Raw genomic sequence first — 15,055 nt, 5'->3', positions numbered from 1 at the left:
AGGAATCTCCATACTGCTTTCCAGATTGGCTGCACCATTTTGCATCCCACCAGCAATGTATGAATGTGCCTTTTTGCCCACATCCTCACCAACACTTATTGTTGTTTGTCTTCATAATAGCTGCCATTCTGACTGGAGTGATATGAAATCTTAGAGTAGTTTTGATTTGCATTTCTCTTATAGCTAGAGATATTTAACATTATTTCATATATTTGTTGATTGATAGTATATCACCTTCTGAGAAGTGTCTGTTCAGCCCACCTCTTTTTAAAAAAAAATCAGCTTTAATGAGATGTAATTTGTATACTATGAAATTTAATCTTGAGCTATACATTTCAGTGGTTTTTAATATATTCTTAGAGACATGCAAAAATTGCAGTTATATAATTTTAGAATATTTCAACACTCAAAAATTCACATCTAATGGCAGTCACTCCCCCATTGCCCAACAACTAATCTACTTTCTTTCCTTAAGTTTGTTTATTCTAGAGGTTTCATATTTACCTAATGGAATTTACCAATGGATTCATACAATGTGTGGTTTTTGTAACTGCTTTCTTCATTTAATGTGTTTTCATGATTCATTCATACTGTGGCATGTATCAGGATTCAATCCCATTTATTATGAATAATATTCCATTGTATGGATACAACTTCTTTGTTTATCTATTCATCAATTGATAATTCTGGCTGTGAACATTTGTGTGTAAGTATTGTGCAGACGTATGTTTAATTTCTCTTGTGTGTTCATAGGTGGGGGCAATATAGATAATCTTATATCTAACATTTCGTGGAACTGCCAACTGTTTTCCGAAGTGACTACACCATTTTACAATCCTATCAAAAAATTATAAGAGTTTCAATTTTCCCACATCACTTCTTTTTTTCTCTTCACCAAGATTACTATGTATTTATTTATTTTTCACCATGTCATTTCTTGAACTTGTTATTATCTGCCTTTTTAATTTAGCCATCCTAGTGGATATGAAGTTGTGTTAGTAGTTTTGATTTGCATTTCCCTAGTGACTAGTGATGTGTTTATGGTCCATTTGTATATCTTCTTTGGAAAAATGACTATTCCAATTATTTGACTGTTTTTAATAATTGGATTGTATGTCTCCTTATAGATGGATTTAGGGGTTGTTTATATATTCTTTACATATTCTGAATACAAGATTCTTATCACATATATGATTTGAAAATATTTTCTTGCATTCAATTTCATTGCTTTCTTGCTATCTTAACAATAATGCCCTCCAATCCAAGAATGTAAATGTGTTTCCAGTTATTTAGGTCTTCTTTAATGTATTTTAATGATTCTCTTTAGCTTTTGGTGTATTAATCTCACACTTCTTTTATTACTTTGATTCCTAAGTATATTAGGCTTTTCAATACTATCGTAAATGCAATTTTTCTTAATTTCACCTTACATTGTCATTGTAATGCATTAAAATAGAATATAGACTTTGTATATTTGTATTGTATCAAGCCACTTTTCTGAACTAATTTTTTAGTACCAATTGTGTTTTTTTTTTAATGTGTGTAATTTTATTAGTTTTTCCACATATAGAATCATATTACCTGTAAATACAGATAGTTTTATTTCTTTCTTTCTGTTCTGATTTGGATGCCATTTATTTATTTATTGACCTGATTGCTCTGGCTAGACATACAATGTTGAATAGAAATGGCAAGAGCAGACATCCTTCTCTTGCTTTTGAACTTAGGGGGAAGGCATTCAGTCTTTCTCTGTCAGGTCTGATGATGTCAGCTGTGAGTTGTTAGTGGGAGCTTTTGATCAGGAAGAGGATGTTCCCTTCTGTCCCAATTTGCATCAGTATCACTAACTGCTGTTAGTTTGAAAGGGGAATCACAGAAAGGATAGTTTTGCTTCCTCCCTGAGAGAATACCGTGGTGCTGGTAATTATGTGATGATAACACTCTAAGAGCAATTATAAACTTCCTGTTAGTTTTGAGCTCAACACATTTCTTGGGTTGAAGCTCACCTTCTGGGGGCTTTCAAGTCTAAGAAGAGGGTCAGTGTTACTTTGGTAATCTGTACTTTCAAAGGGATTTTCCTGGAACATATGTTACTCCTATTTTATGTTCAACATTTTGTAAGGTGCTGAGAACATGATAGAAGATGATGCAGATCTTGTTCTCCTCCTATATATAGTTATATCTAATACTTTGTTTCTTTGGCTTGAGCTTTGAGCTGTTTGCCTAACGTACATTATATAACTTGTTCTTCATATAAATCCTGTGTAATAAAAGCCAATTTAAAAAGAAACCCTTACTTCAGAGAAGTTAAGTGAAGTCTCACGTTCAAAAGGAGCAGAACCAAGTCTGTTGGACCTCAGAATCCAAACTCTTAGCCTCTACACCTTGTTGTTTACTTCTCCTACTCTCTAGGAGTTTATGCTTTTATTGTTGAAATAAGAAATGATCAAACTAACAACAAAACTATACAGGGAACTCTAGACAGAAGAGAGACAAATGTCTTGAGTAGATCTGTAAGTTCTTGAAATGAAGATGGTACAGTGGGTTTTGCAATTGTGAAAGGGTTACTTGTGAAGTTGCTGAGACTTGAGAAAGATTATAAACTGACTAACATTTGGAGGAACACCACAGGAAGGGGAGGACCTCAGGGCTGGGAAACGTACAAGCAAGAATGTGGATGCAGGAATGAACTTGGACTCCTTGCAGAAGGACCTGCCCAGAGTGAGAGTTTCTGTCATTGTCAATGAAAGATCTGGCCTGGGCATCAGATTTTTGGGGTGTGTGTGTACACATGTATGAGTATCAGAATATCACAGGGAAAAAATTATGTTAGTAACATTATTTAAACAATGAGAATTAACTTAGTTATTGATATTTGCTTGTTTAGTTTTTGCAAATTATTTGCCTTGAATCTCTACATTTCTGAGAAGGTTCATAGGGAAGAGGTTAGATGTGATTCTAGGTCTTCATCTCAACTACAAGAAGAGCAATTCCAAATTTAGATGTTAGTATTCACTTTAAGGTTTTATTTGAAAACAAAGTTTAAATGTTTAAAAGGTGGGCTGGGGTTGTGGCTCAATGGCAGAGCCCTTGTCTCACAAATGTGAGGCACTTGGTTCGATCCTTAGCACCACATAAAAATTAGTAAACAAAAATAAAGATATTGTTGGGCTGGGGATGTGGCTCAAGCGGTAGCGCGCTCTCCTGGCATGCGTGCGGCCCGGGTTCGATCCTCAGCACCACATACAAACAATGATGTTGTGTCTGCCGAAAACTAAAAAATAAATAAATAAATAAATAAATAAATAAACAAATAAATAAATAAAAAATAAAGATATTGTGCCAATGTATAACTAAAATAAATAAATAAATAAATAAAAATTGCCTCATTTCAATAAAAAAAATGTTTAAAAGGTGGCTTAAATCTGCTGAGTTAGCCCAATAACCCTGTTTTGCAGATGAAGAAATACAGCACATCTAGTTAATAACAGAGCAAGACTGCAATTCAAGGTTCTTGGTACCAAGTGGTTCATTCAGCAAACATTTATCATCTGCCTGCTATGTTCCCGGCAAGTTGCAAAGCTCTGTAAAATGTAGGGATAACTGGTCTCTGCATTGGAAGAGATCACAAGGAGTCAAGCTAAGAGGATACAGACAACATACGAACAGAACAAAGGCAGCCCATTGCTGTGCACTGGGAAGGCAAAACCAGTGGAGGCATCACAGTGAACTAACACGTGACTTGAATTTTCATAAATATGTTGGAGTTTTCTAGGGAGATTATGTGAAGAGGGCATTCTAGGCTTAAGCTCCAACATATATGGAGGAATGAAAATGTAAAAGAACACGACTTAAGCAACAGCAAATGTTTCTCTAATTAAGAAAACCACCAATTATTAAGCATTATTCTGTGCCAGCCACCGTGCTTGGTGACTTGCATGGATTATTTTCATGTAATAGTCTTAAGAATCCCAAGGTGGTTACAGATGAGAAAACTGAGTCTTGAGATGGAGAAGTAATTTTCTGAGGAGGGTCATGTAAGGTCTCACAGTTAAACAGTGGCAGAGCTGGGATTTGAATCCAGAGAGCTTAGTTTTGGATCTGGGTCCTACATGCCCTGTTAAGCAGTTTAGTATTTATTCTTGAGGTCAGTGGTTTTCAAACTTGTATCAGAATCACCTGGTGGGCGTCTTGCCACACTAATCATGGGTTTCACTCTTCAGAGTTTTTGATTCAGCTGGTCTCCGGTAGTCTCCAAGGATGTGCATTTCTAATACATTTCTAGGTGTTTCTGACTCTCGGGGTCCAAAAATCACACTTTGAGATCTGTTATGATGGGAACCACGGAAAGATTTTAATTTGGGGAGGAAAGTCAGCAGTTGTGCATTGTGTGTAGGGCTCTCTGGGTAATTATGGGAATGAATCACAGGTTGAATAAAAGAGGTCTCAGTGGCGCAGTGTATAGAGAGGGTAGAACGCACATAGGAAGAACTGTCGGAGAGGACCTTCAACTTTTGTCTAGAAGAACGAAGACATAGGGATAAAAGAAAATCATCACATGGGAAGATAATTTAGGAACTGACAGCACTCAACAAGCTCTGATAAATTATGGAGATAGTTGTATTTAATAAGGCTAATGTATAACATGGTATCTGATGAAAAGCAAGAGGTGAAAGGATTATAGTAGAACAAAAAGTGGTTTTAAGGTTTTCACCAAAAGAAATGAAGTTGGGAGGGTGAACTAGTTGTGTAGGTAGCAGCATTTTGGACCTGTTAAGTTCAGACCCTCAGGTGGCATAAGAGACATCATGCTCTAGTGGACAGTGGACTAGGCTGGCTTAGGAGACCTAGGTTTCAGAAGTAACTTCCATTACTTCAACTGCAAGAGGAGGTGACAATAACATCTTAGTCTGCCTATATGACACTGGAGAGAAAGAATGGGTGCCTTCAGTCCTGTGATAAAATAATTATCTCTAGTGATCTACCCACCTGTTCATGGTCATCTATTACACAATTACATTACAAAGTAGACACAAAGGATGCAAACGTTCCTAAGGCTCATGGGAATGCAGGTGACCCAGCCCTCCAAACTGATAGGATCTATATCTGTTTGCTTAGATATTTAGCATGCAGGCTTCATGGGCATGTAGGTGACCCATCCCTCCAAACTGATAGGATCTATATCTGTTTGCTTAGATATTTAGCATGCAGGCTTCGGAGTAACTAGAATGAAATAGTTAAATTGAGTTTTGCATTTTAAAATGTTTTATTATAAGCTAGAGTTAGGAACAAAGCTGAGCTATTTCCTGGGGGAAATTCTTTTAAAACCTCATTTATGAATAAATGTATTTTTCATGTTCAAAGCCAAATATAACATTACTTTAAATCAACTGTCTTAGATGATCTTTAAAACGATTGACAAATGTTCTAAAACTGTTAGCTATGTCCTTTATTTTAACTTTAGTATTAGGGTGTTTGCAGATGTCTCTATATTTTCCTTATGGTCCCATTAAAACACAAGAAGTGATTTTACTGAGCATATATTTAAATGTTGTAATGTCTAAGTGTTTCTTAACTCAGAAGTCCCCGCCTGCCCCTTGCCTCCTCTACCCAGGTCATTAGCAAATCTTTTCCCTAACTCTTGTGCTTTTCTTCCTCTCCACCACCACCAGACCCTCTTGGATACAAACTGCCATTATCTTTTTTTCAGAATTATTGCTATGATTTCCCAACTGACCACTGTACTCATTCTTAATTCCCTCTAATTCATATCTATACTGTAAAGATATGAATTCTTCACAATCTGATTAAACTCTACCTGTCTTAAGTCTTCTAACGACATTTCACTACTTTCAGGATAAGGACAATACCCCTAAGATGAACTGTGGGAAGCCATGTGCCCAGTCTCTCCTACCCTCCCCTGTCCCACTTCACTCTGCATTCACTTTTGCTCTTCTTACACCAATCAAACTGGCTATCTTTTTATCTCCTGAGGGTGTTGTGCCTCAATCCTAAACAAAACGTCCGCACATTCTTCTCTCTGCCTAGAATTCTTTCCTCTTCTCTGAATCTAATTGCTCCCATCCACCCCTCAAATCACAGCTCAGTTAACATCTAACCCACAAAATCGTCTATGACCTCCCTGATTAGGCCAAATCTGGATAATATGTTTCTCCTAGCATCATTTACCTCCACACATCTGCATTTTCACAGTTGCAAGTGCACATTCATTTCTGTGTCTATGTGATTAATGTGGAGGGCAGGGCAATCTCTGGTTTAGCTTCCTGGGTAGTACTGCTAGTGTTACCGCTGTTGACCGGTGACGAGTTCTTGCTTCCCCAATGTTGAAGAATAACACCAAAGAAGCACGCCAGGCAAGGTCAGAGTAGAAATTAGAAGTAATTAGAGGAGGACATACAATCAATCAACAAGTACATGAGAAAATGCTCACCATCTCTAGCTGTCAGAGAAATGCAAATCAAAACCACCCTAAGATACCATCTCACTCCAGTAAGATTGGCAGCCATTATGAAGTCAAACAACAACAAGTGCTGGCGAGGATGTGGGGAAAAGGGTATACTTGTACATTGCTGGTGGGACTGCAAATTGGTGCAGCCAATTTGGAAAGCAGTATGGAGATTTCTTGGAAAGCTGGGAATGGAGCCACCATTTGACCCAGCTATTCCCCTTCTTGGTCTATTCCCTAAAGACCTAAAAAGAGCATGCTACAGGGACACTGCTACATCGATGTTCATAGCAGCACAATTCACAATAGCAAGACTGTGGAACCAACCTAGATGCCCTTCAATAGACGAATGGATAAAAAAAATGTGGCATTTATACACAATGGAGTATTACTCTGCATTAAAAAATGACAAAATCATAGAATTTGCAGGGAAATGGATGGCACTAGAGCAGATTATGCTAAGTGAAGCTAGCCAATCCCTAAAAAACAAATGCCAAATGTCTTCTTTGATATAAGGAGAGTAACTAAGAACAGAGTAGGGACGAAGAGCATGAGAAGAAGATTAACATTAAACAGAGATGAGAGGTGGGAGGGAAAGGGAGAGAAAAGGGAAATTGCATGGAAATGGAAGGAGACCCTCAGGGTTATACAAAAGAACATACAAGAGGAAATGAGGGGAAAGGGAAAAATAATACAAGGGGGAGAAATGAAGGTCAGTAGAGGGGGCAGAGAGAGAAGAGGGGAGGGGAGGGGAGGGGAGGGGGGATAGTAGAGGATAGGAAAGGTAGCAGAACGCGACAGTCACTAGTATGGCAATATGTAAATCAATGGATGTGTAATTGATGTGATTCTGCAATCTGTATATGGGCTAAAAATGGGAGTTCATTACCCACTTGAAGCAAATTGTGAAAGATGATATATCAAGAACTATGTAATGTTTTGAACAACCAACAATAAAAAAAAAAAAAAAGAAAAAAAACAAAAAGAAGTTTATTAAAGGACAGCAGAAAAGACTTCTCCCGGAGGAAGAAGGGGACCCAAGAGGTGGAATCCGTGGAAGGGATGTTGTCTCCCCTTTTTATAGTTCTTTCAGTGATGGAATGTAGGTGGGAAGGCCCGAGGGGTGGGACACAGGTGGGCCAAAGAAGTAATCTGGTCAGGAAGGACTTCTGAGTCAGCACCTTTTTGCTGGGGGCTGTTCATTAACATTTCTTTGAGGTGGACTTTGGCCTAGGGCCTTTTCGGGACTTCATTAACATTCCATGAGTTGTCCTGTGTTTTCCCTGAGTCATTCTCCGCATGGTCTCCATTTTAGATTTCACTCAATATTAGACCCGATTTACCTAACTACACTGACTACCTAACTTTAAATCTGGCTTCACTAGTACCCAGAACAGTGCTTGGTACCTGGTAGGAGCTAATGAATATCTGTGCAATGAATGAATGAATATTCATAAAGGGCAGAGATTGTTCCAGTGAGGGATTCATACTTAGCTGCCATTGGGAGTAAATGTAATGCATGTGAGTTTATAATATAAGTTGAAGTCACCGTAAGATGTGACAGTGTTGATTTCAGCTTTCAATTATGTAATAACTAATAGAACAAGTCCTGTTTACATTTGAAAAGGCATGTGCTATTTTTCCACTGGAGAACCCCCAGGGACCATACATTACCCATAAAACTTTGCTTCTTTGGTTTAGCATTTTAAGTGGCATCTACTTTATATAAATATCTGCAGTTCTGGATTGTGGGAGCAATTGAGCCAGCTTGTTCCCCAATTAACTGTCAGAATTTTCAGCTGGATTTAGATTGGTATGTCCCTTTGGCTATGATTGTTGTCCAACTTTTTTCTTAATTTTCTAATACTGCTCTTCCACAGCAGAATGTAAATACAAGGCTTAAAGAATTTGAAAATAGAGGGGCTAGGGTTGTGGCTTAGCGGTGCAGCGCTTGTCTTGCACGTGTGGGGCACTGGGTTCGATCCTCAGCACCACATAAAAATGAATTAACAAAATAAAGATATTGTGTTCATCTACAACTAAAAAAAATAAAAAAAAGAATTTGAAAATAGAATAGGAAGAATATTCAGTGGTGCTGTTTTATTACTTCCACAGTGTACATGCTGTAGTTATTGCAAAATGATAGTTCTGAAAATCATGTGGTTAGTAATTGTCTAACATCATACATTATCTTATAATTATTCTGGGAATAATGTTAAGCCAAGTCAAGTCATGTCAGTTCTGCATAGTGAGAAACTGGATGTAGATAAAGTTTTAATCATTTCATGACAATTTCATAATTACTGCGGGAAGCAAGAATAACAGCACTCAGTTTCATATCTTTCAAATCTCACTGTTCACCTCAAGCCCTCTTATCTTAATCAGGACTTGGGAACAAGGATTCATAGAATTATTTCATGAAAAGATAGACTGTGCATTTGTATAAATGCAACTACTGTATTGCAATTAAGCAACATACACACTGCTGCTGTGTACCATCAGCAAAGTAAATAAAATGCTGATCTGTGCTTACAGTTTGGAGATGATTCCCCTGGAGGGACAGCCATAGCTTGCTTGTCTTGTAGAGATGGAAACTTAAAGTTCAATTAATAGTGAATGTATTAAAAATTACATTATGATTTAAGCCAAGCAATTCAATATGAGGGCATAAGTAAATTAATTCAGAGTAATTTATTCTCATGTTCTGTTTTTCTAAATGTAGTCCTTGTATGACTTGCATCAGAATAACCTATTGTTCCATTCTTGTCTGGCCCCTAAGCACCCCTTTCTCCTCCCCCACCCCGCAGACCATGGAATCAGAATCTCAGGGAACAGGGCATAAACAACATTTCAAACAAACCCCAGGGTGGCTGTTATGCCTAATAAAGATTGAGAACCATGGAGTGATTTTTAGGGGCTGAGACTGATGAAAGATGTATTTAGAGTTCTAGGTTTCCTTCTGCCAGGGGGCAGTGTTCTCTGAAACGTGGCTAGGTGAATAAACCAAGCTGGAAGTTTAGTTTTTCAGTCTCGCAAAAAGTTACTCTTTCTTGTTTCCTCAGCCAGCCATGTGTCAATTTCTACCAAAATCTTAGACACCACAGCAGGTGAACTTTCTTAATTGGGATTTCTTATAAAAGAAGGTTTTGAACTATATTCCAGTCATTTTGGTGGAATTTCTTAACTTACTTTGCATTCCCAGGCTTTTTGTTTTTTTTTTCTCAGCTTTGCATAATGAGGGGGTAATAGGATTGTGCAGTTGATTTGGTGCCCAACAGAGGGACTTTGGCCATCTTCCTGGAAGTTGATTTATAATGATAATCTTTTTAGTAAAGTTCTGTTTATCAATACTTAGGTGGTGATGATGATGGTGATGATGTATGTGTGTGAAAAGTTTCCTGACGCTCTACGACCCGGTAGAAGATAAAGTGAATTTAGCAGAATAGTTAGCAGCAAGAGGGACTAAGCTCACTTCTTTTGGAAATGGTACCAAGTGATGTGCAGAAGTCAACTATGCCTAAACTTGGCTTTTATACTTACCAGCTTTTCTTTCCCATACGGCTAGTCATCCTGTCTAAAATAGAATGAAATAATGGCTGATGTTCTGCTTCCGAACTCCATTTTTTCCCCGAAGGACAATAGTCATTGTCCCCTCGCTGGGTTTCTGCAATCAAATGTCAGACAGAGGCTCAAGTTGTTGGACTCTGGCGAAGCCTGGAGAGGCTGGAGAGTAGAGGGGGCTTGGTTTTTAGAACATGGGGAGCACTGCAGCATACAGTGAAATAACAGGATGGCCTTGATGTTCTCCTTTTTGGTTGATAGTTTCCCCCTAAAATGACGGGCTTGCATCTTGAAATTTAACATAAATAGTAGAAAAATATTACATGGGGTTAACATCTTTTATAAGCCTCGCTAAATACCCAGCTCTAAATCAATTCAGTATGGCAGACAGACTAAAGCAAGAGATTTACATAGAAAAATTCATAAGCCTGTCATCTCTTTTAAGAGGGCAAACTAAAAGAATTCTAGAAAGGCAACTCAAAGTTTGGCAGTGTATTCTCAATTAGCTGTTACTAAACTCTAGAATTTATAATGAAACCCAGGCCTACTATACAATCCACTATAAACAAGTTCTTGCTTTTGTGCTATCATGTTTTATTTGCACAGAGGCTCTGCTCCGTTAGTAATTGGTTGAGCTGTGAGTCCCTGTTTGTTTACGTATGCGCATATGCACTGTGCTAGAAAAGACAGTCCCTGGGCCTGGCCGGAAAAGCCACAAACAAACCTCCCCTCATTTGAATCTTAAAGGCACACAATATTTAAACAACTTTCAGATTTAGAGGCCTCAATTTCTCCTCTAAACGTGCTGTGATTTCCAAAGTGCTCAGTAAAGGAACTTTTACACTCACAAGAGCCTCAGAGGACACTAGATGGTCCTATATGGGAGCTAGATGATAACTGAAGTGAAAAATAACTAGAAAAACAATTCTTGAAATCTAAATTCTTGCTGCCATTGAGATTTCCATCCTCAATTCACTTGCTAATAAAGCTTACCCTCCCTTTCCTCTCCACCTCTTCTTTCTGCTCCTTACCTCCCAAATGCCTCAAAGCCAGCTGACTTTTGGCAGGAATGGACCGAGCCTGGAGTTATTTTGTCTTTCCTCACAGGGCAGGAGGACTGCACGCTGCTTAGCTGGCATTCTCAGTATTTTGATAAAAGTTACTTCTCTAAAATATAACAATGACATGGGGAAAAGAATGCTGTCTCTTGTGCGAGTTGCAATTTCGGGACATTTCATCGTGAGAAATATCAGAGGCATCAGAAGTAGCAGAGAATGTCGTAATAGGGACAGGGTCTTTCAAACTGCCAGCAAATAAATAAATGGAAAAGACAGGGAGAGTTATTATGCTTACAAATTGTAAAACTTTCCTTCTAAAAAAAAAAAAAAAAAAAAGGAAAGAAAAAAACAAAGCCGGGGTTGACGACACTGAATAACTACATTGTAAACCTTAAAAGCTTGAAGCTGGTAGAAAGCTCTGTGCGGCTCTGTTTCATTTTTATCGGATGAAATACATTTGGTTTCTTTTTGACAAACCATGTTTTTGTGAGGGAAGGAAAACGAACGTGCGCTGTTATTGGCCACAGCTACATAAGAAATCTTCACGTTGCCAGAGGATACCACATGAAAGGGTTTGTGTTAGGGGAGGGACCGATAAGGGGGTGGGGACAAGGAGGATGATGCTTTAAGCCTCTTGTGCTCAGAGCTGCAATTTGAACAAACCGTGATGAAATCAAGCTCTGGACAAATCAGATGAGCCTGTCAACTTCCCAGGTGGGATTGCTTGTAGTTAATAGACTGAACGCGGAGCCCCGGAGCAGGGCATTCCATGTAGGCAGAGAACACGCTGCAGAAAGCTTTCCAAGAATCCTGACATGGCAAGAAGAGGCTCCTTCCAGTCTTACCAGGTAGGAGAAGGATGGAACCGCAGGGGAAAAGGCTTGCTCCTCAGAACCAGTTCCTTTTGAATCTGAGTTTTTCTGTTTGTTGTTCAGATTGAGACAGCACCTTAGGATGCATTTTGGAAGTTGTAGGATTGGGGATGTTGCAGGGACTGGAATTGCTTCATGTAATTTGATTTAGTCCTGTCTAGCTGTCTTTGACAACTCAGTCTCTCTATTCCCTTAGGTAATATCCTTGTTCACTTTTGCTGTTGGTGTCAATATCTGCTGTGGATTCACGGCAAGTCGAATTAAGAGGGCAGAAGGATGGGATGAAGGCCCTCTGACAGGTAAGAGTAACAACTATTTGCATTTCAGTTCTTTTAAAAAATGTTATTCACTAGTTATCAACATAAAGTCCTTAAGAAATCCATCTTTAAGGTAATCTTGCAGGATAACTAATTTACTCCTAGATTCCTCTGGGATGAAACCAGCTATATATGTAAATTCAGGTGAAAAAAATGTGGTTTTATTTAGAGCACATTGATGGTTGCTTCATAACAACTGTACTTTTAAGTCTGTGTACTTTGAAATTTATAAATGTTGAGATAAAATTAAAACATTTTTTCATAGCCAAGGCAAAAGCAGATGTGGTGAGAGAACAGGTGTTGGGTTAGGACTGGAGTTATACAAATGCAATTTGTTGTCATGTGATGTAAAATAGAGTGTTTGCTACCAGATAATTCTGATCCAGGAAAAAGAGGAATGAAAGTAAAAAGGGCAGTGATCTGTCTCTATGAAACTCTAGAGATTTAAAATTTTAAGATCAAGATTTACCCCAAACAGGAAAAACATAAGACAGAGGAGGTACTTCAAAGAGCTTATGGGATGGATTTTTCTCATTGTGTTTTTTCTTTTGCATAAGGAAAGGTGAGTTTTAAAAGTGTACCCTGACTTAGCTAATCGAACCAAAGTGAAAGAGTTTCCTTTTACAATATGCTGAACCATCAGCGGAGTGGGAATTCTCATGAAGGAGCTCCTTGTGCAGCCGGAGGGGACTTAACTGACCAGGTCTTAAGCAATGAGTTGGTTAATTTCCTGGAAATTGGAGCCGCTGATAGTTTTAGAAATAAAAATTACATTTTAAGTAATGGGTACTCTAGGGGGCAATATTTTCTTGACTTTTTCTGAGATCCCAGAGTGTTTGTCTGTCTTTCTGTAAATTTTGTGTTTCTCTGTATTTCTTGATCTGACCACAGTGAAAGATTCTCACCTGTCTCTGTTTAGCCAGCGTGAACTTTTGTTATTAACCAAGTTGTGATACATGCCTTGATGGAATACTAAATCTTTCTTACATCAAGTAAGTTGCTTTTGAGTCATGCCAGAAGGTTGAAAGAATAATATTAGCAGTGGGTTAGTGAATTGAAGTGGGGTGTGGTTTGGGCCAAGACTGAGAAAATAGATCATAAAAATTGCAGCCCCAGGAAGCCAAATGGACAGAAGGAGCTGTCTTCTGTTGGAGGGAGGTGAAGGGTCTCTGGGCTAGAAGAGAATGCTGTTTTTTATTGGTAGCAAATGCTCTCTTCAAAGGCCTCTTCGAGTGCCACTAACAGCCAGGGGGATCCAACCCTTAGTAAGGTCACGTGGACCAGCTTGCAACTTGACAGCAAACAGCTGGTTCTTTCCAATGCATTCAAAATGGGACTTTCTTGCTCTTGTTTCCTCTTCATATATTACTTTTGGTTAAAACTGATATTGAGAAATTAAATGCTGGTTCCTTAATACATGTATAAAATTAAGATATTCATTATTTTTGAAGTTGACTCTTTTGGGAGATAGTCTTAAAAGTCTTAGACTGATACTCTCTGTTCATATAGTAGGCAGTGAGGTCTTGGGCAAGTCATGTGTGAAGTCTCTTCCCTAGCTGCCCACTGAGAAGCTGACCTGGGTGATCTCTAATTTCCTTCTGGATTAAAAAAAAAAAAATCCTGATTTCCATCTTGCTTTCTTGTCTTGAGTGTTCTCCACTAGAAAATGTGGAAAATGTAGGTCGGCTTTAGTAATCTTCAAAAATACTTTGTATATGTTAAATTATTTCCAAATGTTATAAGCAACAACTAAAAGAACTAACAAATCCATGTTACTTTTGGAAAAGTAGTATGGTCTACATTATAATCTATAAATTATATAATTTTAAATACATTACAAAACATTTGATTATTAAATAATTTAAATTACTGATTGTTTCAGGCTTTATGATAGCATCTAAAATAATTTATTAGTTAAACTTCCACCTATGAGTGAGAAGCTTTGTCTTAGGGGTACAATACAATTTAAGTCTGAGTTGAAGTGTTTTGTTAGGTCTGCACACTTTTTATTTTTAATTTTTCTTCTGATGTAGCTTACCTATTGTTTAGGTGCTGTGGTTGATTCCTCCAGAGGAAAGACCAAAGATGGAAACTGGGAAAGCATAGTGCAGAGTTTTTATGTCTTTTTAAATGCCACATGTGCCTAGAAGGGACATTTTTCAAATAATATGTGATTGATCATTCTGTTAGTAAAGCCTTCACATTAGAAAACACTGGGTAAATTTTATATGTGGAGTAAGATAAGACACCAGGAAGGAAAGCACTCCTGCTTTCCCATTTTCAAAAAATCCTTTTGGATTCCAAAGAAATCCTACAAAGTTTAGTGCTTCAAGTTGTTATTGTTTTTTTTTTTTAACAAACACAAGGAACACAAAGGGTATTCATATATGGCTAGCTCTGGACTGATTAAAGCAAGATCCACTGTTTAAAAGCATGCAGCCTCTTGTTTTTTATGCAGCAACAGTGGAGAATGTTCTACACACATGTAGACCCTTACTGTTGTACTATGGACTGAGGCATTGGTTTCAAGGTTGTGGCAGAGTAAACAAACTTATAATTAATTAACTAGCATACTTGTTAGCTGGGTTTATTGTTAGGAACTAGTCATCTATTGGAAGTAAGGGTGGAATAAAATTTATTTTACCAGACACATAAAGACTTATTAGAAGGTATAAAATGAGCAGAGCAAATTATAATTCTTTTGGGTAAACATAAAGGGCACTCAGGTAAGCAAGATGGCAGGTATCAATTTTCAAAGAAAATGTGAGTAACAACTGCAAT

The 15,055-nt window shown here is 37.9% G+C and overlaps 1 protein-coding gene across 16 annotated transcripts in view; it reads left to right on the top strand.

Moving 5' to 3' along the window:
• Enpp2 (ectonucleotide pyrophosphatase/phosphodiesterase 2) overlaps positions 1 to 15,055 on the top strand; it is a 111,090-nt gene that overhangs the window by 25,652 nt on the left and 70,383 nt on the right. For 11 of the 16 annotated variants that reach the window (XM_015486402.2, XM_015486401.2, XM_015486411.2 and 8 more), the window contains one exon: positions 12,154 to 12,256. In XM_015486402.2, the coding sequence (XP_015341888.1) occupies positions 12,154 to 12,256 (103 nt within the window). Of the gene's footprint in view, positions 1 to 11,718; positions 11,934 to 12,153; positions 12,257 to 15,055 lie in introns of those variants that run through there. The other 5 variants (XM_015486416.2, XM_015486415.2, XM_015486413.2 and 2 more) reach the window with 2 other exon arrangements.

This window comes from Marmota marmota, unplaced genomic scaffold (genome assembly GCF_001458135.2).
Source record: "Marmota marmota marmota unplaced genomic scaffold, marMar, whole genome shotgun sequence".
Taxonomy (NCBI): Eukaryota; Metazoa; Chordata; class Mammalia; order Rodentia; family Sciuridae; genus Marmota; species Marmota marmota.
The sequence above is the reverse complement of the archived record's forward strand: the minus strand, read 5'-3'. Positions and strand labels throughout refer to the sequence as shown.